General features: G+C 36.4%; 2 protein-coding genes across 5 annotated transcripts in view; one reads left to right on the top strand and one right to left on the bottom strand.

The window, feature by feature from the left end:
- top2b (DNA topoisomerase II beta) overlaps positions 1 to 6,739 on the top strand; it is a 28,855-nt gene extending 22,116 nt beyond the window's left edge. The window contains exons 28-36 of the mRNA XM_088601673.1: positions 211 to 408; positions 585 to 726; positions 1,401 to 1,559; positions 2,988 to 3,177; positions 3,653 to 3,738; positions 3,848 to 3,949; positions 4,934 to 5,056; positions 5,840 to 5,934; positions 6,272 to 6,739. Of these exons, the coding sequence (XP_088457799.1) occupies positions 211 to 408; positions 585 to 726; positions 1,401 to 1,559; positions 2,988 to 3,177; positions 3,653 to 3,738; positions 3,848 to 3,949; positions 4,934 to 5,056; positions 5,840 to 5,934; positions 6,272 to 6,427 (1,251 nt within the window). The 3' untranslated portion in view covers positions 6,428 to 6,739. The remainder of the gene's footprint in view (positions 1 to 210; positions 409 to 584; positions 727 to 1,400; positions 1,560 to 2,987; positions 3,178 to 3,652; positions 3,739 to 3,847; positions 3,950 to 4,933; positions 5,057 to 5,839; positions 5,935 to 6,271) is intronic.
- A 2,084-nt stretch (positions 6,740 to 8,823) lies between these two features.
- Positions 8,824 to 25,254, bottom strand: part of LOC148651421 (retinoic acid receptor beta-like) — a 263,163-nt gene continuing 246,732 nt past the window's right edge. For all 4 annotated transcript variants that reach the window (XM_088601681.1, XM_088601679.1, XM_088601680.1 and 1 more), the window contains 4 exons: positions 22,852 to 23,028; positions 18,619 to 18,823; positions 15,680 to 15,838; positions 8,824 to 14,869 (listed from right to left, as the gene is read on the bottom strand). In XM_088601681.1, coding sequence (XP_088457807.1) covers positions 14,685 to 14,869; positions 15,680 to 15,838; positions 18,619 to 18,823; positions 22,852 to 23,028 — 726 coding nt within the window. In that variant the 3' untranslated portion in view covers positions 8,824 to 14,684. The remainder of the gene's footprint in view (positions 14,870 to 15,679; positions 15,839 to 18,618; positions 18,824 to 22,851; positions 23,029 to 25,254) is intronic.

Below are 25,254 nucleotides of genomic sequence, written 5' to 3'. Positions count from 1 at the left end.
TAATCACAAGATCACAAAATTACTTTTTGAAAGCAAAAGTAAATCTTGACATTGCTGCCCGAATACTTTTTGAGGGTACTGTATGAACACTCATAACTCTTAGCATAACACAACTTTATGGTTTCTATGAAGAAATCGTTACAGCGGGTTATATTAACATGTGTTTATTAACTCTGATAGGATTGAATCTTACTTTATTTTTCTGTTTAGAGAGTGGAAGCTCAAGAAAAGGAGGACATGCTGGCAGGAAAATCGACCAGGCTCATTAAGGGCAAAATTGGCAAGCCTAAAGTGAAGAAGATGCATCTAGAGGAGACCTTGCCTTCACCATTTGGACGAAGAATTGTTCCACAAATCACTCAAGCAATGAAAGCAGATGCTTCCAAAAAGTTGACTAAAAAGAAAAAGGTTGGTTTGTATACTTGTAAAAACAATTCCCAAAATGAGTGGAGTATAATTTTTAAAATTAATTTTCAATATTGTATATGAACTTTTGTCTGTCTTTTTCTTTTTCAAAATGTTTTTATCTCTCTTATGATCTCATTGTGATCAAAACCAGTTTACTGAAGGGTTTCTTTATGCAGGGAGATGGAGATTTGGTTGTGAAAAGTGAGTTTGAAGAGGAGCTGGTGACATTGACAGAAGAAGCAGCTGGAGAAAACTCTATAAATTCACCAGCGGTCAAAGTGAAAGCCCCCCGTGTAAAAAAAGAGAAAAAAGAACCAGGTGTGTGTTGTGAACATTTTCGCGGTTAAAAGCGGAATTCTTTTTCAGGTTAGGTGTGAATTTGGCACCATCCCAGATCGTAAGTTTGTAAAATCGTGTCACCCTTTCAAAAGTGAGTCACCCTGATTGTTTTTCAGATAAGAGGCTGAAACTATTTCTCAGTTTCGTCCCTCCTCTCTCTACAAAGCTGACTTCATAGCCTCGTGTAACAGGGAATCCTCTCTTGGTCACGAATTAAGTTATTGGCTGAAACACTTTTGCGTTGCAGGAATGGACCAAAGTAGTCATATATAGATATATTAGTTGGTAAACACCAGTATGTTTTGTTTTATATTCATTTTGAGCGTGTTTTTAATAAGAAGATATTTTTGTACTAATGCCATGAACAAATTATTCAGCATAGTAAAAATGAAAAATTCTGTTATTTTGAAACCATGCATGTTTCAAAACTTGTGCATGTACTTATTCCATTTTGTTTATACTTACAGAACAAGAAACATGATTTTCAATGGCTTTTTCCCTTATTTATACTTTTAATGCTTAATCCAAAGTTGATGCTGTAATCTCTGCTGACATTACATTTTTCTCAGTCCCCTTAAGACCTGTTTAGCCCTTACACATATTTAGCAGTAGAGATAAATGTTAAAATATATATCATTTAAACTTGTTTGCAGGCACTCCTAGAGCACGAAAAACACCTGTGCCGAAAGGTAGTGCAAAAAAAGTGAAGAAAAGGAACCCGTGGTCAGAGGATGATTCCAAATCAGAAAGTGACTTGGAGGACAGTGAGCCTGTGGTTATCCCGCGAGACACAAAATCTCAAAGAGCTTCAGGTTTGTATTTTAGATTTTTTATATATGCTTTTGAAGTTAATTTTATGTATTTTTTATATGTAGACATTGAAATGAGGAACAAAAAACCTATTAACTCTGCCAGGATTGTGCACAGAAGCAATTCAGACACTACAGGCGATTCTTCAAAGGTGTGGGCAGCTGGGATCTGTAGTCTCTCATGTAGTACTGAAGATTAGCTGAACATCCTACCACTGTGTTTTAGTTTTGGTTGGCTATGTTAGATATCAGTTTTTAATTTTTCAAGCTTAGGAAGAAGCGTGTTGTTAAATTAAATTAGTGCTGATTGTAATTTTTTATCCGGATTCTAAAACTTTTAGCTTTCTTTAGAAAATTATTTTTAGCAAAGGTTTTCTCAAGTATAGCAGACTTTGCCAAGGAAACATGAAAGCCGCTGCAATACTTACAGCTGTAATTGACACAAATGCTTGAATTTCTTCTGAAAGCTGTTAATAGAAAACCAAAGTAATGTGTAAAGTTGGATTTTGTTATGGAAAAAGAAGTGTTTATCATTGTTTTGAGTCATTGTTATTTGTTTAAATAGCAATGCTGGTCCCTACACTGTATGTGCAGCCAGAAAACTGACATTAATATGGTAATGATTATAGGAAAACAGTGGATAGCAGGGTTCACTATTCCTTTTCAATGGAGTAGTGAAATTTTAATGAAATTTTGGAAGTGCAGAGAGATGCATTAAACAAAATGGTCTTTGGGAAATTTTAAATAATGTGCGTGACTTTCTTCAAGTGTGTGATTTTGGCTTTATTTCTCGGGAATGTGCTAAAACATAAGTTTTCAGATACCATCTGAAGTTCATTAACTTTAAAAAAACAATTGTGATTTTTATTTTCCCTTCCCCGTTACAAAACATCAAGAAACCAATTTTTCTTCTGTAATATACACCTAACTATCTTACCTTGTTTTCTGAGAAAATGTTCATTGATAAATTTTGAGTATTTGATATCTAGGCTCTGAAGATAATCGCCTCTAAGCTGTTTAAGATATAATCAATATTGATAAAATAAGTTAAAAAATATTTATTTGTAAAGTGTTTTGTTTTATTACAACACTGAAATCTTTGTAAACACAAGTTAACTGCTATGATCTAGACATCGCTGGTTTGAGCTCAGGTCATGTCACTAGTTTTAGCACCAGGATTCTGCAAATGGTAGTACATAGTTGGCTTAGCTCATCCTAGGGTAGGCTTCATATCGGTGAGCTCACAGTAAAACTGCAACCCCAGGTGCTAGCAGGCTTGCAGTGATGTCAGTCAGGAACACATCTCTCCTCCTATTGGACTGAACCCTCCTGTATGTCAGTGTGGATTTTGTAGCATGTGAAAAGACGCATGCCTGTCTAAACTTAATTCAGTGAAGATATAGATGCAGATGTCCTTGCTTTGCTCTGCAGTTGGAAAGCCGAAGTACATCTTTGATTTCTCAGAAGAAGAGGAGGATGATCACGAGGAGGAGGAAGAGGATGATGGAGCAATTGTATCTTCACCAGTTAGGAGTTTTAAAGATGACTTCAATGCATCTGAAGGCACAGATAAATATGAGGATGATGAATTCAGTACTGCTAAATCAACATCTGTAGCAGTGTAAGTAGTTTTTTTTTTCCTACCAAACATTTGGTGAATTTTTATATTAAATCATAGTACAGTCATGTTCGCTGATCTTTGGATATACTTAAGTTTTGATTTTCAGAAGCCTTATATTACATTTTAATGTAGCAGAGGATGTATTTTATGCACAACTTGCAGTTTTTGGTTTTGTTCCTTAGCTTGAATGTGTTTCCTGCTGCTCATCTTTGTAAATGGTATAGTCCATGTTTAGATGCAAATAATGAAAATGATTTTTTTAATAGATTACTTTAGTAATATTCACTTTGCTATGAGGTAGAGTGTTAGGATTTTATTTGTAATTTTACTTTGTGATTTTAATGTCCATTTCACATTTGATTCCAGAGTTAGCCCCCTCAGTAAACTCAATCTGTCACCACAAAGACTTCTAGAGTAAATATGTAAAGGTTACTGTAAATTAGATTGTAATTACATTATTTCTTTGCTTTTAAAGGTCCTTTTCACCAGAAAAGAAAAAACAGGAGCCTGAAAATTTGTTTTCTCCAAAATCATTATACTCAGAGAAGAGCAATGACAGTGGTATGTTACCCTCGTTTACTGTGATAATGTGACTTAAAAGTAGAATCATATAATGCCTTTTTGTATAAGATGGCTCAGTGCATTTCTTGTCTTCATTTTTCATTTTCAGATGGATTGAAGTTTGACAGTGACGAGGATGACCGTGAGCCTGTCTTCTCATCGTTATCCAGCACCACAGTTTTTGATAAACCAGCCCAAACAAAGAAAGCTAGTACGTTTTTTTATTTGGTGTATTCAGTTCTTGCTTTTCCAGTGTTTGTTCCAGCTTTGTAAAGTTTACAAAGTGGTAGAGGCCATTAAGTCCGTTTTGGAGTTTAGTAGTGTCTAATTGATCTGAAGATCTCTTCAAGCCTTTTCTTGTAAGAGTGATGGTGTTGGCTGGGTAGTTTGTGCTAGATTCCCACAATCTTGTCTCTAAGCAAGTGCCTCGTGTTCTTAGTTTTAAATGTGTTTCCCCTCAGTTTCCATTATGTTTTTAGGTTGATTTTAGTGTCTTTGAGGATTTTCTCTACTTGGATCAATTCCCTTCATAGTCTTCTCTGTTTGAGACTTAAAAGATTTGCAAATTTCTTTGAGCCTGGACACTCTTCACTGGTGTGATTCCAGAGAAGCAGGATCTATTTGTATTGTGATATTCTAAATTGTACACAGTATTCTAAATGGGGTCTTACTAGTGCATTGTGTAACTTAAGGATTGTATTTAACCATTTTAGTGTCAGCCATTGAACACAACAAACTGCATTGTTCTAACATGGGTAAATTTATGCAAAATAATACCTAGAAACAAAATCCCCAAATGTGTAGTTTTTTCTTACTATTCATTTGATCTAAAATACAAATTCCATTAGCATACAGCAAAAATGACAAATTTAACTTCACTATCTCAGTACTTATTGCTTTTCACTGTCTGCACCTTGTATTGCTCACAGCAATGGCCTTGCGTGCCATTATCCTGTGAATTTAATAGTTTTGGCACTTTGTATCGGCATTATACTTAGGTAGCTAAGACTGACTTAAGTTTCTAGTATTCATTTTTTCTGCTTTGTTTTATAACATTTCTTTGGATAACAATGGTGATGTAATTTAACTTTGAAAAGGTACTGCATAACATAGGACTTACTAGTGTAGGGGAATGTGGTTATTATGAAAGTATATTTATAGACAATGGGGTCTGTTATTTTGTTTCTTTTTACAGCAAAGAAACCCTCAGAAGGAACTCCAAAGCCTAAAAAGCCTCCAAAGCCCAAGAAAGCTGAGACAATAGTTTGGGATTCAGATTCAGAGTTTGGTACTCCAAAGAAAACTGCTACACCCAAAGGTATATCACTGGCTTTTAAAAACCAAAATTCAGTTGGTTTTCTTTTTTTTTGTAGTAGCTAGAATATCATTTGGTTATATAATTAAATTCATATTGTATGAATATTTTGAAAAAGGAAAGTTTTCTGAAATATCTAATTTCACCAGTGACTTTCAGACATTCACAGTTATGCGTTCTTTTGTACTGAATGTGAAGAAACAGTCTTATTATTTTGGCAGTTCGGGAGATTCCTAATCACTCTTTGAAAATTGTAATATCATATAATATGTGCAATCCTATTACAGTTCTGAAATATCTGTAATGAGACCCCAATAAGGAATAAAGTAAATTGATTATTTTCTATGGTTTTGATTAAATAGTTCAGGTATTTGTATATGTTTTGCATTAAGTTAATATAACCTGAAACATTTCTATTTATCTATTTTAAATGTTTCAAATTTCAGAGAGGAATGTACAATAACTAATAAGTATTAGGTAGAACAGTGCCAATAAAATGTATTTTATTAGCATTATTTTTAAGTTAGCAAATACCCTTATTACCCTTATCCAGAATATTTAAAGAATTTGAATTAAGTGTACCAGATAGTATTATATGCTAGTATTGGCTATAAAAAAGTTGTTCATTTAACATCTGCCCAGGAAATTGATCTTCACAAGTTTGTTAAAGCCTTTCACAACTGATCTTGTACAATAGCTGCAAATCCCCACAACTTTCTTGTCACAAGTCCAGACTTTGCACATTTGTTTATGATTGAGCCGAACAACTGGACATTTATTTCTCAGGTAAAGGCAGAGGAAGAAAAAGAAAGATGTCAGGCTCCGAGGATGAAGATGAATACAATCCCGTGAAAAAAACTGGAAGGTCTTCTGCAAACAAGGTGTGTTCTGCAGTGTAACAATACAACACAACAAAAAATGTAAACACTAATAATATAACAGACCAAAAACAGTTTGGTCTTCAGTCATGTTTTATTAGATGCTGTTTTTCTTTTTTTTTATTTTAAGCTTTCAAAATGTTCAGTGTTATTAAGTTGTGCGAGTTAGTTTTCCGCTGAGACATTTCTAATTACTAAAGCATTTGTAAACACGAAAATAGACAATCAATTTTGCTTTGGTTTATCTTGCCTATAAAGATTGTGTGTGAAGGATTGTTGTATTGCAGATCTTTGGGGCAAGTGGCAGTGAATCATTTTAATTGATTTTTTTTTCTGTTAGAAATCAAAGAAAGCAGCTTCAGAAGAAGAGGACTTTGACACGAACAACTTCGGCAGATCAGAAACCTCTTCGAGAGAGAGGCCAGGCCGGGCCAAGAAAGAAGTAAAATATTTTGCCGAGTCAGATGATGATGAAGATGAATATGATATCTATTAGTAGGTGTTAGAAGCACCACAGCATTTTTCAACACATTCTCTTGTGAAATATCCCCCTGTCCTTTGTCTTGCAGACTTTTGTACATTTTGCTTTTATGCTTATTTTGTGATGATGGTCAATGGTTTTTAATGTGTAGGTGTTTTACACTTTTTATTATACATATACAGTTTTTTTTTATCATTGAAATGTTATGTATTTGTCAAAGCAGCTTTTAGAAATTTAGATTGCTGTGCTGAAGCACATTTTAATTGTTAAAATAAAATGTAAACCTTTTTTGAAATGAACTCGAAGTAAACATTAAGAAATGTCAAACATTTGAACTTTTTATTTCTTGAAGTGCAGTATTTCCACTTTTTGCAATTTGGATGCAAATGAGACATTTGGGTTTAATTACCCCTGATTCCAGGCAAGACTGATTTTCATGGCAGTGTAAAACAAAATCTGGTTTTGAAAATATATCACCAATTTTCAGATAAAGGTTTTGTCAGTATGAACTCTTGACATTGCAATGAGTTCTTTTTTGTTGGCCAGATTGTTCAAGCCCAGCTTGGTATTTTAGCCAGGGATAATCCCCCCGTGAGCTTATTTTTAATGACCAACTAGTCAGGACCTGTTTGAATATCTCCTCCTAGAGCACGGTGTCCTGTATTACCATACTAGAGCATAAGTTTGGAAATTTTGGGCCAGAATGAAGAGTTCCAGTTTCTGTTTCACAAATACCATTTACAACAGCAATGAACACCTTTTGAAAAACAAATCTAGTTTTTCTAGTGGGTGATTTAAAGGCCAGTGCTCAGTGTGATAAGAATGATTCTGTAAGTCATATCTGAAAAGTTAGAACTGGCTACCTTCAGCAAAAATCAAAGCTCTGCCAGGATCTTTTATTACTATAAGCACACAGCTGTTGAAGACTTCTGTTGATCACCAGTTAACACAATTCTATTGTAGCTTCATTGTATACTATTAATTAGTCTTATTTTTTCAATAGATGCTGAAACATTCATCTTTGGATTGTTTGCTAATAGTAGTATTGAGGCTCTGCTCCTACACCCCCAATGACATTAGGATTAGGTTTGATTTGGCTGTTCTGAATTGACCCCTTTTTATAACTTAACAAAGGATCCCATCCAGGGAAGTAAAGAGTCGTGTGGTCCCATTCCCAGGACAGGCTGCAGTTTACATCTGTTCTAATCATGATAAGTGGTTTTCTGATAATGGATGCGTCCTTACAGTTATGTATTGGTCTTGAAAATTACGACACTTTACATGCTATTAACAGTAGAGTGCTAATAAATGGCTGTCTTTTGTGGCTGATTTGAATATTTTCGCTCTTTAAAATTTACACAGGAAAGTTGACTAGTAAAATGGTCTTTGTTGCTACACATTTCAACAATCCAAGATAGCTCAATGAGGTGATGTAATTTCCGGTTTTATATTTGTCTAATGTACTTTTTTACCCTTAAATATCAGACCGTGTGCAGGGTGTAGAAGGCAGGGCGAACAGCAAGGGCATTTTAGATCTCTGTTTCGGTGAATGTGTAGTCCAGAGGTTTTGTGAACATTTCGAAAAGCACATGAGCTGTTCATACTGTAGATTTCAGAGCAAGGATGAGGGCAAGGAGTAGTTACTATTCGTATTTTTGGTTTTGCATGAATCATCTTAAAGCAACAGCACAAACATATTAGCAAATGTTGACTTCTCATTAGACTCTTGTTCCTTTATATCCAGAGCAGTGGAATAAATTCAGTGCATCATGCTGCCCATTAAAGCTGCAGATTATTATTCTCCTCTGTTTACTGATAAATCATGTAAAACATGGTCACTGCTAGTTTTCAATTCTAATCTTTCAGAGTCACCTATGTTTGCAGTAAATATAAGGTAAGTTGACTAATCATGGATGACATCAGTGATATTCATGCAACTGAGAGAGGAGGTGTAACTGCTCTTACATCTAGGGTGTTGTGCTAGCCTTTATGTGATTTCTGATATATTGGTGCATACCTTTTCATCTTAAATGTTCACTACTTCTTTCACTGATCTTGGATGGTTGACCTGAACTTTATATGCCTAAAATACCGTATGCAAGAAACTCCTTTTAGATTAACTCTTTCGTTTGGAAGCATACCTAGTCATCGTCAATCCTGTGTGCGTGAAGGTGATCATAATGTTCCGTAGAGCTGTTGGCTTGTACACTGTACAGTCCACTTTAGTGGCATGGTATCACATTTTACATGAAACCATAAATGTGACAAATGGTATACATTTCAAATGGACTATTTAATCAATGATAAGATGGTTTCTTAATTCCCTTTTCTATCTTTTTTTCTTAAAATACAGTAGCATCGTAGGTCATTTTACCAAACCATGTACTTACCATTAAATTAACATACCTTAGTATTTTAAAATAAATATATTTTATTATTTTGCCAGGAGATTCCATGGTAAAGGTAAACAGTATATGAACATAAAAAGCTTGTTAATGTACAAACAAGAGCCAGTGAAAATACATTACAGATATAGCAAATACAAAAGAATATTCCAACAGCAGGGCTTTGAATGAATGGGCTCAGTCACTGTTTCTGCGTGAATCAAATTAATAAGCAGAGATCTTTAGTATAGTTTTCTCATGTAATTGTTGCCCCTGCATTAGTGTTTTAAATTAATCCTAAAGTAATAGATTTTTAATGTATCTATGAACACAATTCTACAACACTGCTGTATCGTGATTTACTGCTTCAGCCAATTTACATACATTTCCTAACTGGCTCAAAATGACACGGGAAAACAGAACAACACTGTCACACTGTGTTTTGCCTTGGAGGCTATCTTTGCTGCCAAACGGGTGAGATCAGAGATACACAGAGTGTTTGATATGTTTTACAAATAACTGAAGGAGACTATTTCAATACTTCCTGTGGTGCGAGTTGTGTTGTAACATTCACAAGTGTACAGAATGGCTCTCAGCATTATGGATCCCAATCCTCTTGGAATTCATAATCTTCGGTTTGAAACTTTTGATGCATTTAATGTGCATAGACAAACTAGAATACAATGATAAAAAAAAATCAATTTGGAGAAATGGAACCAAAAGGCATCTCAAAGCGCACGCTATTACATTCAATACTCTTGCTCACTTTCCCCTCTTCTTCCTAGGGGGAAACTTTTGTGTGCAGTAAGATTCAATTAAGCGTAGAGTCACTGCTTAGAAGCAGTTTTTTTTAATAACACCACTTTGTAATGACCTAGTTCTTGTAAATGTCTAAGAATTAAAAACCTTTTGAAAAAATAAAATCCCACTTTATGTATACCTTTTACTACATGGTATAAAAATATATTTAAAATCCTAATTGACTTGTAGAAAAAAAAAGTAGGAATCATCCAGTCTTGGTATTTGACTATTACCGTTATTTTAATCTCCATTGTTCTGCAGATGTGTAACTCCCTTGCCAACATACTGTATGTTGCATGTCTGCATCTGTTGGCAAATCAATGAAATGCAAATATACCACAGGGAAATTAAAGCATACCATTATGACAATGGATACATTTAAGACAGGATTTATGTGCATCTCAAGCAACAAGCAACTGCTTTGGAGACTACATTTTTTAAAATAGGTGAATCACACCCTGTCCCCCAGTGTTTTGGGACCAGAAATTGATGTCCAGCTGAGCTACAGCAGTACCCTGTCAGGGCCCACCATATGTGTAAAATCCCCAACTATCATTTCATATGTGGTTGAATTACAGGTTTTTTATAGCTTCAACATTAGAAGTGGCTAAGTGTTGTTAATAATGAATGACCATGGTGCTTCGCTGCTACTCTGCATGCAAGTATTTATAGTGGATATATTACATTTTCTAGGTACGTACAGTTATATAAATGTAATGTATTCAGAAAAGAATACTAGGTATCCAGCTGGCACAAACAAAGCAGGCTGTGTTGGCCAAACAATGAATGATGATATCATGGAACTGGTGCAATGCCAGAAGACTTTCTCTTGCTTTAGAGGGATTTTGGGAAATGTATTGTATAACAAGTACCAGAATCAGCACGGTTTAGGCTCCAAAAGTTTAGACTAGTGAAGGTTATCCTATACCCCTTCCCCCGTCCCCAACCTTTGGTTCCAAAACATGATCTTGCAAGCATGAGCTTCTACCTACTCCAAGTGCAGCCTTTGGCCGCCTGTGAATGTGTGTTTGAGAGTTGCAACATCAAGACAAAACTGCAGTCTTCTGTGTATTCATTATTCCTATTTTTCTGTATGGGTTGAAACATGGACAACAGGAGACACTAAAAAGGCCTGGAGTCAAAACACCAACTTTTTGAGAGGTTTTAATGCCTCTCAGTACATTTCAGACACATAATCTTGATGTTCATGTTTGTGTATGAACTTTTGGAGTTTTCAGAGATTTGTACATTGTACGTCCTGAGAGAGAGAGATGCATGTCATGTATGTTAGACTCCCATTGAATTATTTACCTATTTCAATTAGGGACTCAGGACCAAAAATGTAATAAGACCATTATAAGCATTCAGATCATCTGCAATATATCCCGACAGTGCATTTCAAGAGAACAGGATGCATCTGCTGTAAACGTGGTTAAAAACCGAAGTTCACAAACAGTAAGCCATAGAAGGTTTGACTTGTGTGGGCTTTTTTGTTTTCACTTCATATATGTTCAAAGGATTATTTTTAAAACTAACATAATTAAAATAGAATTAGTTTAACAATCACAGATTTCAGAAATCCCAGTTTAGGTCCTTAGGAACTATGATGTCATTGCAGAACCTGGAGACAACTGAAGTGAGAAAAGGAGACAAATGCACAATTGGAAGTGATTAAAAAAGATTCCAGCAAAATTGAAAATAAGCCAGTTTAGCTTTACATTGAGCATGTCCGGTGATGCACAAAGCAAAATGTGTTGTGTGCAGGTATCTTCTACCCACACTGGATTCTTGATAGAAGACACAGCACCTTAATATCTAAACCCAAACACGAAATGGGTCAACAGGACATGGCTGAACAGGACCAAACAGTTGAAGTACACAGCACATTTAAAATGAAGGCTACAGAAGCTTACATGTAGCGCTTCGCATTGGCAAATCTGGTCAGTCACACAACGGGGAGAAAGTCTCCTGCAAAGGATAAGCGCTTGATGAAGACAGAAGTGAAGTCTAGTAGCATAGCTAGGCGAGGTCCTGCTTTAAAACACTTGCCAAATTGGAGAGATGGGCAGTGATGTAAAAGAACAGCTCCACAAAAGTGTCTCAGTTCAGACAGATGAGGTGACCGATTACATTCAGTGGTGCACAACTAGAGACTCATTTTACATCAGGCAGCCATCAGAATTAAAGGTGAAGTGCTTTTGAAACCTTTAAGTGGCAATGCACAAGACACTGGTATTGACTGGGGATGATGGTCCGTGGGCCATGGTGATGCAAGGTCTATGACCGAAGAGCACAGTGGCCTTGTGACAAGGATGCAAGCAGGAATCCCCAAGGCAACCTGGAGTCATTGTTTCATGTCAGGCAGACAATGGCTGTTGGCTCAAGATGCCACAGGTTCACAGCAATGGGCTTTCCAATGCAAATCATGCACTTGCCAAAGTTGCGCTCAGTTAATTTATTGATTTTTGCCATTTTACGCAAAGAGATGGGGGCAAGCCTCAGCCTGTCATTACACAGAGAGGCCTTATGTCTGTCTAGGGCCAAGGTGTGGACGACTCAAGACTGCGTGAGCTTTGCAAGGAAGCCTGCATTTTTCTTGCTGACCAAACGTCTCCACGTGTACAGCAAGTCAGGGACACTCATTGGATATCCTTGTTGTGATATCCATCTGCCATATTTGAGTGACTAAATGTGTCACTTCAGGGTCGGGATTCAAACGTTTTAATGTCAAGTGACAGGATAGCCGCATTCATTAATAAAGGTGAATACGGGTCTTTATATGTGCAGCAGGGATCAATTCACATGTCTTTGACACAGGAGTATCTTATGGATCAGTGTGTTAATCATTCAGTTGACAGTATGAAGGACATAACTGTTCTACATTTACATGGCCTACAGGAACAATTCAGTGAATATTTCATGGATGTGGGAAATGACAAATGTAGTCACCTTTAAGATGAAGCACACAGATACCTTCAGAGTAAGAGAAAAGAAAGCCTTATCAACCTGTCAAGCAGCAGGGATTTTATAAAATGCCAGTCAGAGCCTTTTGGTTACCAGTAGGATTTGAGCTTCACATGTTAACAGACTGGTCCCTTAAAGCCTTCATTCTGTTTTTGTCCAGTTCCCTACTAAAGGTCTGTCAGGCCTCTCAGCATTAACTGAAATAAAAGAAAAGTATGTCCCCCAGATTAAAACTGAACAAGACTCGTGTCTCCTCCTTTCTATTTTTCACCCCCAAAACCCTTACTGTGTGTGACAAAGAAACCTTAGGTTTTTAAAATATTTGGTGTTATTTTGAATTCGTTCCGTTTTTACTGTTTTGAACTTTGAGTTTAAGATACTCCTAAGACTAATACTGATATACATGTAGACCAAATCCCATACACTTTGTATTCATAATTTTGCTGCAATTCTGTCATATTATGTTAGTGAATGGGGAGTTTTCTGAGAACCTACTGTAGACATGAAATACTTTGTTTTAAAACAAGTTAACATGATGAAATTCTCGATATCATCTCTGTCCTTGACATGTTGGTCTTTATGAAAATTGAAAATCTTCAATAGCTACAAGCTCAGATAAAAAATGTATAGAGTTCAGAAAGCTCAGAGTACACTGAGACTCTACAGGACTAGGTGTATAGATCACTACTTTACATTAGTTGCAGGCGTTGAATTTGGATAAGTGCTATGATACTTGCTTAGACTGGTTAGATAATTGGTTTCAAAGATAATGGTGCATTTTTGTATGCAATTATATGAGTTGGGATGAAATTTTTTAAAATTTTTTGTTCATGTATTTTCATAACTAGTCCAGCTACTAGTATATCCTTCCCGAGAGTCAAACTCATAAGCAACTCCAGCTCAGAGACACAAAGCAACCCTTCAACGCAGCAGCGAATTCCACTATGCTAAAAGGCTGGGCCTCCCACTGTGGGAGAATTTAGTGCTATCCAGATTCCAATGGGGTGATGTCACTTTCTGTAACAGGCCCAGTGCCAAAATGCTATACTTTAATCAGGTGAAGAAAACCGCACAATGCTTTAGCCAAAAATGTAGACTCATTGCTGAAACTCTCTGGAATACCCTCTTTAAAATAAGCATATTGCCTATGGAAAACATTAAATCTTTGACAATTCAGACTCATTTTGTGAAACAACTAAAATCTCTATCCAGATTGCACTGCTATGAGTCTGTTCTGCACTGATATTTTAAACATTCAACTTTCTGGAAAGAAAATATAATTGACAGCATTTTCCCTACTTTTTTCTGCCAAAAGACACTGATAAAGCAGCAATAAAATGTGAAATGTGATTTTGATTACATTGGCCCTTTCAAATCCTCTCAGAATTACTGTGCAAAGCCAGCTGGAAGTAACTGAAATGGTCTCCTTATTGAAATTTCTTCCCTTGACAGCATCAAAACTTGTTGAACAGAATTAACAGATTGTACAGATACCAAGGGATATGGCGAATTCTGCCACTTTTGTAGAGTCTATCATCTTGTTGAATGTTGAAATAAGAGTAAAAAAATCTTTAAATATATAAACAGATATAAAATAGACTTCCATCCTACCTAAGCCAGAACATTCTATATAACCATTTTAAGGACTTAATAAGCCCATTTTATCTTGATGTATCGCCTTAAACATGATCATATTTAAGACAATGGAAAAGCACCACAAAGTCATTATAGAAACATAGGTTTAACCATACAATGGTATGTACAATGTATGCCAACAAGAAGTATAGAATAAAACCACTTACCAAGCTTTGAGACCATCATGCAACGATGAAATTTACATAATGGAAACCTGAAGTTTTAAACCGTCGTTACTGTTATTGTCATTCTTTTTTTGGCGTCTGGCCAAAGGGAGCTTTGAAATTCAAGGGTACAGTTTCAAGTCCTCCCCCCCCCCCCCACCCAAATAAGAGCTTAATAACAATTATACACAAAGCATTGGTCCTTTTAGGCCTTAGTGTTGTAAAAAAAAGCAAAGCAAAGACAAAGCATCACTGAAAATGCTTCTGGCTTTGCGCGTCCCCCTGTATTGTGCAAAGGAATGTCTAATAAAGTTCTCAATGGTCCTATTTCTCTTCAGCCAGCTGTGCGGCAGGGCCACTCTCCTCTGACGTGGGGCTGTCCTGGGGTTTGTCTGGACTTTCCTCAGGTCTCTGTCCATCTTGTCCTTCTGAGTTTTCCAGCATTTCCTGGATTAGCGGAGGCATTGATCCTGGAATTTCCATTTTGAGGGTAATAACACGTTCTGCACCTGTGGAAACACAGAGACAGACGCTTTTGAAGTACTCTATCTGACAACTACAGCCCATTCCATTTCAATCATGATTACTTCCTCATGTCCAATGAATATGCGCAGCATACGCAGTGTGAGGAAATAAAATAATTCAGAACAGCAAAAATACCTAATAAAGTGACAAGATACACAGAAAAATAATGCATTAGACTTGATAAGAAGCTATAAAAATCTGAATATTAAAAAAAAAGTGAAAGGTGAAAACAGACTTTAAACTTACAGTATATTTCTATATACAGTACAGACAGGCTCTTTCATTGTTTTAAATATATAAATGTAGGTAGGCAGGGTAACAGGGAATGTGTTGAGCACGCAGCAGAATAGAAATCAGTTTTCTCAGAATACTAAAACAAATCCTAAATGTAATTCATTATTATACCTGATTTGGCAATTCACCTAATTTGATTTGTTTCAGAGTAGATTTCATTGTCACTCTACACAGGAGGTTAGCAACAAAGATAATTTGCTCACATCATTCCCAGCTGAGCTAACAGGCAAAACAAGAAAGCATATAACAAGAAAGCAACATCCTGGCCAGGGGATTCTGAATGATCTGGATCTGACACACTGACCATGGTGGTGCTGATATTCACTAGTACAACACTGAAAATGCAACATCACACTTGATTAAGCCATGAACCCAAATATTCATGAAAATCTCAATATCCTGGAGTTTTCTTTTTGTCTTCTGTCTTATACCATGACAAACTGCCATGTCATTCCCCCCTTTAGATTCTTTATATGTGGATTTAAGTCAGGGTTTCTTACCTTTCGCACTGATGCTGCGCAGATCTGTGATTTTCATTAAAATCTTTGGAAACATATGTGGTTTACTAGGTCTCCGCTTTCTTATATAGATCTTTAATGCCTCTAGCAGTGGTTCCTGTAGCTTGTCAACTTTTGCTGGTTCCTCAAGGTCTTGTCGGTCTGTCAATGAGAGTATTACATCGTCTTTACAAAGAGCACATTTTCATTATTATGTGTTTCAAAGCAGATGCTTGCTTAGGCCAAGCACCTTTGAAAAAGGCAGAAGTCACTCACAATTAAATAAAATACTGAAACCTGTTTAGGAATTGTCAGACATATTTTTTTCCATTAATAAAACTTGCTTGGTTCCTTGGATCTGCCAGAGCCTGTCTTGGCAAGCAATGGACACCAGTCTACTGCAGGACAGATATACAGACCCAAACACATACGCTCACACCAGGGTCGATTTTATAGAAGCCAATTAACCTACCAGTATGTCTCTGGACTGTGGGAAGAAACTGGAGTACCCAGAGAAAACTCACTTGAACATAACATCACATCACTTTATTAGCCCTATACAATTTCTTGCATGAGGAATTTGTCTTTTCGCGTACCCCAGCTTGCTCTCCATGAGACACACAGGCACACAGAAAGGGAGAGAGCACAGGGTCAGCCATTGTACAGCACCCCTGGAGCAGCTGGGGTTAAGGGCCTTGCTCAGGGGCCCAACAGAGTAGGACTCCTCTGCCAGCTGTGGGATTTGAACTGACAACCTTCCAGCCACAGGCGCAGATCTTTAGCCACAGAACAACCACTCCGCCCCACACACAAGGAGATCATACAAACGCCACACAGATAGCACCCCAGAAATAAAACTAAGGTCCCCGGACTGCCAGGCAGCAATGCTAACAGCTTTGTCACCATTAAATAACTGTCAGAGGAACCAAAATAGAACAATATAGTGGTTCGACAACAGCAGTGTGTGTGAGAGCTAACTAAAGTCAAATTGGAGAGCTGCAGTATTCAACATTGCCATATGATGGCAGTATGTATATATTAAACTGCTGTTTTCTAGGAAATGCTTCCTGTCAAGCCCATTTATAGAGTTTTACGATAGTGGCTGCACTGTGTGATCCTATTTTGGCATGTTGTAGAGGCTGTAAACAGTTGATGCAGAATGTGCTCAATACAACTTAATTATATGGGTGCTATTGTACAAAGCCTTAGAATAAATTTGTTCGTAAATAAAAATGTATTATTATGAGACATTAAATGGTTGCTAAAACATAAAATCTCACGGAATCTAAACACTGGAAAAAAGCCAATGAAATAAATGTTTCTGCATCACTCATTTAAGGACTGTTTTCAATTTCATGTTAATTGTGTATGTTTATATACAGTACTCAAGTGGAAAATAAAAGTCTATTTAGACGGTCCTTTCTAGAATTGTGAAATGGCAAGAGTTAATTAATGTTTATTGTTTTAATTTACTGTATAACTTCTTCTTTGAAAGACACTATAATCTAAAGAGCTGCTCCATGTAAGACCTATACAAAGAGTACATCTTGTCCTTTCAAGACCAGGGAGTTTTGGCTAATCTCACGGCGTTAGATCATTGATGCTCCAGATCTTAGATCAGAGTTTAACAGCAAGGATTAAATGTACTTGTAATCAACTTCTTCCTTCTGGCAAACGTTTTAGGGTTCCAGAAGTGAAACAGATACAAACATTCCTTCGTTCCACTATCCATTAAAGATGTCAACGCAAATGTCAAGGATAAACAAAATTGTGATTCTTACAACCCACTTGAATGCAATATGTTTTGTGATGCGTTATAAATGTTACATGTTGTTATGTATTATACATGTGCAATAGAGTGATGTGCAATGTTTTTCTTATTTTTTGTAACAGAATAATGTGCAATGTTTTTCTTTTCTTTTTTTTGTTTGCATTCAATTTAAATGTACAGGAGTACTGTGTGTTCATAAAAAATTACCCTCAGGGGACAATAAAAATCTTATCTTATATGTATGAAAGTAATGTACATAAACATAAAACAATTTATTGTATGATAACCAAAAAACCCCACAAATTTAATATACAGAATACTTTGCATTATCATTATCATATTACACTATCACAGAAATGTATTTTTTAGTTTTAGAAAGTGTTCTTTCACAATTCTGGTCACATAACTGTATTTGTATTGCACTTGTGAACTAAATGTATAAAGACAAATGCAAAATGGTTGCTGCCTGTTGATCACAGCTGCTTCTTATGGTGCACACTGAGCATGGATCTGTATGTATATGGGCACTGTATACAACTCTTGCTTGATGTCTAGTTACGATCTCTAAGACATTTTAGCAATTGCTGGAAATGAAAGTTAAAAGAAGGCCAAAAAAGATGAGCATAGTCAAAACCTAACAAAAACAAACTGAAATCCCTCTTAGCGACTTTAAATGTATGTATGTATATGAACATACATCACAGACAACGAATCTGAAATCCTGTTTATTGTAAATTAAAAGCTTTGAGCTTTAGTGAACAGAAAATTAAGAAAATAAGAACAGAGATTAAGAAAAGAAGTTCAGGTGGGTAGCTGCGTCAGCGTGCATAGGCTGCAAAGGAACAATTATTCCATGCTGAAAAAATGAAAAGAAAGAAAACACAACTTTTCGCCTGTACTGGAATAAACCTATTACTTGTTCCATTCAGAAAATAATACAGCAAACCAATACATGGACCAGTGATAAAAGAACAAAGGAAAGGTGATTGTCAATTTAAATTGTGCACTTGTAATTATAGAGCCTAGTTTTCTAGTGATAATGGCTTGTGTTGTAGGGATCTGCAAAAATTAGTTTTTTTCTTTCTTCCTCCCCTTGTTCAGATGCTCCTTTCCGGTCCATTTTCCTACAACCTGCAGTGATGAGCACTGCGCACCATGTGGAGATACGCACCTCCAGAAATGAGACAGATGGCACTGAGGAGGCCTGTCTCCGTGTCATCCATCTCTAAAGGCAGGAGCTGATTGGCAAACGTGAAGACGAGGTCGGTGAGAGGGCCAAATCCTGCGTTGTGCATTTGCGTTCTGTTCAGCGTAAGGCCGTCCGAGAAGGTCATTGTGTCCTGGTCTGGTGTGTATCTTGTACAGATCCGGAGAATCTAGATTTGGGAACCAGAGAAAACCAGCTATAACCAGTTGAAACAAGTTGAAACCAGTACTTCAATAAAACTCGTGCTCTAGATCAAACAATTACATTAAAGCTTATATATAATTTCCATGCATACATATTAAATACAAAAAGAGAAAATATCTAATAAAACCACTCGTAAGACCGAGAACAATTTTCTCTCTCGGAAATGAGCGCGCACACACGGACAGCACTGGAAGAATGCTGTACGTAATGAAAACTGCATTTACTTTTCAAAGCATTTTGTGATCATTATATGCAGCCTAAAGGTCCTAGCCTATTTTTCTGAGCAGCAGACCAACTAGGCCTAATCTTTTGGCACTGTTTCACTTTCATCACTGCCAGGCAACAGGCTTCAAGATGAGTGGGAGGCAAATGCATCTCTCTTGCAAATTAACTGCGGTAACAGGCACATTCAGCTTCCTTTGAAGACGGCAACCTACATAGTCACTGATACAACAATAGTGTTAGCAGTGTTTTTAAAAGGTATTGGAGGCAAACAATGATGGCTGCCCCTGTCTGACATTCCCAGTAAAGATCTGAAAACAGTGCTGGAAAAAATAACATACGCTTAAAAATGCATAAATTACAAAAAAAACTTCGGAACAGGGGAGCTGACTAGAGCATTTGGAAAGTAAAAACTATGCGAACACAGGAAGAAAAAAGCAAGGTCACCAAAGACGATACCTTAGCCCATATTCGAACCCAGGACACTAAAAGTGCAAGGAAGCTACACTAACTGCTACATCACCATGACCTCTGTATGGATCAACTGATATATTAATATACAAGTAGGATATATACCAATAACTAATTTGTGATTTTAAATGCAGGATAGTAAAACATACTCTAGTTTTAGTCTTATATTAGCGATTGACTGAAACAGTTGTTGAGTCTAGTTCAAGTTTAAACTCTTTATTGCCAAAACACTTACACTGTAGAAACACAGTGCCCAACAGTTTTAAACCAAGACTTCTGAAGTTTTAAATATTCAGAGATAACACTGCCTTTGTGTAATGTGACTTCCAGGGTGACTTGATTCAATTTGTCAATTTCATAGCTTAGTCTCTGCTGAACTAATAATTAAAATAGATAAGAACATATATAAAAGCACACATTTGTTTCATTTTTTAATTATATTGTGTTCAGGATGCAGGTAATATTCCCCTTTAGTAATAATTATTTAAACGATTAAGTACCTTCAGCTACATCATTGGTTATTGGTATCTAAGAAATTGAAAAAGAAATTTAATTAACTGTGAAATGGAATATTACTCATTCCACAGTAATATTTTAGTAATTAGATCCCATAAAGCATTAAGGAACTATTTTATGCTAACTTTGAATTCACATGTAGGCTTAATTGAAATTGTACCCCATTGATAATATAGTCTTTTTCCAGATGACACCTTTTGAGGTTGGCTTTGACAATGAATTGAAAAACAACAGAATTATTAAAGAGAATAAAACATGTTCAACATGACTCATGCAGGCGTTGCTGAGAAATATTATTTGTTTGATCTTTCTTTGGAGTCCGCAATGGGATTTTCAGTCAACACCATAATGGAAGAAAGTAGTTCTGAGAATATACAGTATGAAGTATACAGTATGTGGTTATCCAGTAAAGCTCTCCTCTTACAGAAATCCCAAAGGGTTTAACTGAACTCAGAGGTTATGCAGTGGAGCAGAAACCTAAATGTTCAACCTGCTTTGTACTTTTAATGAGTAAAATTTACATAGCACCATATTTGTAGGTGTCTAGGAGTTTCACTGCTGTCAGCCTTTAAAACTCATCAAGAAAGTTCTCACATTGCACAACCTCAAATAAATGGTTTGTAATTAACTTTACTCATTTTGGACAATGTTATGGTCTGTTTTAGTTCTTGTATTCAAATAAAGATATGTAGTCATGAAAAACAGATAAACGGTTTCACAAATTGTTCAATTCTTAATTTAATTTCCTTTATTTCCCTTTCATCTGCAATTTTTAACAGGATAGTCAGCTTTTTAGGATAAATACAAAAATGCACAAGGACTTCAAACATGTTCAAACCTGTACAGTTCAGTCGGTGCACAAATAAAATATATATTTTTTACGTAAGATTAGAACACTTATTAATATCTGTAGGTATTTACAGTCTTTCGTAGATAAACAGAAATAATATTAGTGCATGACCCTAACAAATCCTGTATGCAGGTTGTTTATTTTTCAGGAAACTGAACTACCAGTGGAAATTAAATAGGATGTAATGTATAGTGTTTTGGCAGTAGTATCAAATTCTTGAGATATTTTACAAAATGGTTAAACAAAAACAATAATGTCTACCCCCCCTGCTGAGAGGCACTGCTGACCCGTTGCTTTGGAAAGTTGTGAAATACAGTAACATGGTGGCAGAAATTCTACTTTGCATAACACAGATGTCCTATTAGGATTCGCTACTTTTAAGCAGGCTCAGCTAAGTCCTAGCTCAGGTGAACAAAGCACGTGATCCTCAGTTATTCAGTTACCGGCACTGCTTTTGGATTTGGACCAATTCTACCCTCCAGGGTATTTCTACATGTAATATTCCTTAAGACACATACTGTACTGTAGCTCAATGGAGCAATGTTTGGGAACATTTCACTGTTGATGTACAGTATTTTGGGGGCACAATAAATTCATTTTTACACCACATATAAAGCACAATACTGTTAAAGGGATAACACTGTTGCAAAAAATAAAGTACCTGTTTACTTTATAGCCATCATTTGTAAAACAATAACTTATTTCAAAACCATTTGCAAGAAAACAGTTAGAAATGATCCATCGTGAGAATTGATGCTGCCGTAGGAAAGAATCGAATGATTCTTCTTGAACACCACAACCGAGCGATTGTTCACTTTTTAAAGTCCTGTACATCATAATGGGTTTCATCCCTTTGTGTGGAAGACTTAGTCAAGTGTTGCTTATCAGAACGCTGGTAACATTGACAGGCCTGTAATTAGTTATAAATTGGTTCTGTGTTAGAAAGGAGACCACACACCCGAAAACATCCACATTTGTGCTCTGAAAAGGGGAACAGTAAAAATGGTTTCCTGGGGGGGAAAAAAGAGGCAAGCTTTCATTTAAACATTTTTGTTCTATAGGAATGTTTGATACTGTACTGTATGTTTCTAGATACAAGGAAATCGTTTTGAATTGTGCTCCAAATACATACCATACATAGTGCAAATATTTTATTAGAAAGTTTGTCAGTGATATATTTTCAAAGTATGATTTTGCATATACTGATTTCAAGACAAAGGTTCTTCCTGATGCATAGTTCAGGTCAGTGTTATAGATTAAGTTGAGCAATACTGTGATCTATTAATTGCTGTTTTGTTTATCCCGTTTCTTAAGGGGGGTCTGTAAAGAAAAATCCTTTTTGTCTTTGGTAACAGAAATTCTCAATTGTTCCAAACTGTTTACATTTTATTACATTTTATAGAATTCTACTTACTTTGCTGAAACAAATTATTATTTCTTTAATGAAGAAAAAACTATAACACAAATCTCTTAACATCCTTATGTAAACTCTCTCATTTGATATTTGCCTGACTGTACATAAAAGAAATTAAACCAAATCCTGAAAAACTCAAAGATACTGCCAGGGCAGAATAAGCTTACTCTGACAGTGCAGTTCTCCACAGAGTTAAGGAGTTCTGCTCAGCTGCAGGTTTTTTTAGCTGTTAGTCCACGTGAAGTAACTAATTCTGAGGAACTGTCAAAGCCACGAGCTATGATTTAGAGTAGTCACGGACTGATGAGTGCGAGGAAGCAGTACAGTCGGGAAAGTGCAGGACCTGAAAAAAGTTTGCTGTAAAGATTGCACTTTTATTAATGTTTTATTATTATCCCTACAAAGAGTTCAGTGTGGAAATTGATTAGAAATCCTTCCAATCCAAATGAACAGGTAATCTTCAATGTTTATACTGGTATCATTAACTGTGTTAAGTAGTAAAACCATTCAAAACACTTACCAGAATGTCTAGACAGGCAGCTTTGAGAAGAGTGATTTGGTCAGCGATAGTCAATCCTGTGAAACCAGGCACTCTTTTTGCAAATTCCACTATCTTGATAATGCACTTTGTGGCCAGCTCACTGAATTTGTCCCATAATCCGAGGTCTAGCCGCACACGGTGATCTGCACTGGAATTCTGTAGAGAAAAACGACAGAAAGGGTAAGACAAACACCTTTTCGTCAGTTTCCAACGACACTCTAGTGTGAAAAGGAGTGGAAAACTACATCTTTGATTAAACAATCCAAGGAAATTGTTACAGAACTGCATTTCACATTTGCTTTGCTCAATTTTAAAGATATGAAATTCATTACTTTGGAGAACTTCTAAGAGTTGTACGGGGGTTAATACACCTGTGTCTTCTTATTATATTATATAACTCAGTTAAAATTAACACATCACAGTATGTCAAGGCACAGATTTCTTAGTTTTTCTAGTGTCAGTCTTTACTTTGCTGATTCAAGATACTGTACAGTATGTGGAAGCAATTCAGCAAAATTATTACGCCCCTTACAGAAACACAGTGTCCTAAAGTCTATAACATGCTGAGTTCAACTTTATATCACCTCTCCTTCACAGTCTTTTCAGAACAATTTTTATTTTTTTACAAAAGTTGCCAGTTATTTGCTAACATCTTTGCTCACAATATTAAACTCCTGTACCTAGGGAGGGAGAATGAGGAGGTGCAGACCGGCTCTTCCAATCGGCCATCTCACAGAGGTATTCACTCGGATATGCTACAGTCTCCACAGTCACTTACTGGAGGACTGCAGGAGAGGCACATACTTTATTGACACCACTGCAAACCTACCCCAGGAAGTCACAGGGTTACTGATTCCCTGGGAACCAAGAGAGCCCTGGACAGCTAATGACAACCCTACTCCTGGCGACACTGAGCTAAATGTACACCACTTACCCTTGTGACTCCTGTTCATAGTCAGTTATGCGATTTTTAAAATGTAATAGATATGGAACGTGGCCAACAGAAATCAAAGCAGAAATATCAGAACATAATGTAGAATCTTGCAATCAAGCAGGAAAATGAATAAAGGCGGATACAAATTAGTCCTCCAGTTCTCTTCCTTACAGGTTAATTTGCATAAACAATGTCAAAGTGACAGTTCAAAATTCACGCTGCCTTTTTTTAAAGTCATCGCTGCATAAAAGAAGCATAAATCTGCACCAAGTACAAATGTAGCTGGTTTAAGTTTAAAAGGTTAGCTTCAAAACTAGAAGATTCATGCCACATTTCCTTAAATATATCAATGTAAACTCTGTGATGAAATGTCGTTGCTGACAGGTAAATAGGATAACTTTGATGTCAGCTCATTAAGAAACTGGATGCATTCAAAGAGAGGCTCCCTGTATGAACAGTGATAAAATCATCTCTCACGCTACAAGGAAGCCTGTGATCATCTTCTAAAAGAAGGAACATCCATAAAAAACAGACTCACTTAAGGAGAACAGAAGTGTACATAAACATTCTTTTCATTCGATCAAGGTCTCCTTTTAATCATCTAAGCCAGCAGTACCAATATCTAGTTCATTCAACTGGTTTGCTTGAAAATTAAAGTGGAATGCAAAAATGTCTAAACACCTTAGGAGACCAAATCAGAATTAATTAGTCAGGAGCAGGAACATGCAAAGAACATGCAAACATGTTCCATTCACGTTACAGTAAAACACAATCCAATGTAGAATTACGACATGCTTTTTTTTTCAGAGGTTTTACTAGGTTGGAGAAAATGATTTGTAACTTCCGACGTGAATAATTCGCTCGTTTTAGCTCGTGGTGTCAGGAGAAATAACTTTTACTCCAGCGCTCATGAGGTCCACAGGGAAGTAATCATTCAACATGCTGGGATGAGGCCCTACACAGATCCCAGGGAAATTCAATCTGCTTGCAAGCATTTATTAAGTGCTCTAACGAAGAGCTTTTCAGTCTAAACGGAACCAATCCCTATTTAACTTTATATCAAGGTACAGCTCAACAACACTGTGAACCTCCTACTATTAATCCATCCAGCATTAGAAAAACATTAGTGTTTCTAGCCATGTTACACAGAAGTAGATGAAAATGACCAGTGTTCTCTATCAATACAAGTACAAGCAGTACTATAGACTGCTAAAGTACGTGGGTAAGGTCATGTTTTTGTTTCTCTTCTTGCTCAAGAGCTTTTTAACAAAGGAGATAAAAGTACAGAAGCACCACACATTCCTGTTATCCAGAGCCATTGCTTATTATAACTCAATTAGGGAATGGATAACACAAGTGCCCAGATTAAACACTCCACCTTTGTGGCTCTAAGCCTGGGTTGTGAAAGTGCTCTGCCAATTGTCAGGAAGGCTGTTCCACTCCATGCA

This window comes from Lepisosteus platostomus, chromosome 12 (assembly GCF_059453375.1).
Source record: "Lepisosteus platostomus isolate fLepPlt1 chromosome 12, fLepPlt1.hap1, whole genome shotgun sequence".
Classification (NCBI taxonomy): domain Eukaryota; kingdom Metazoa; phylum Chordata; class Actinopteri; order Semionotiformes; family Lepisosteidae; genus Lepisosteus; species Lepisosteus platostomus.
The sequence above is the reverse complement of the archived record's forward strand: the minus strand, read 5'-3'. Positions and strand labels throughout refer to the sequence as shown.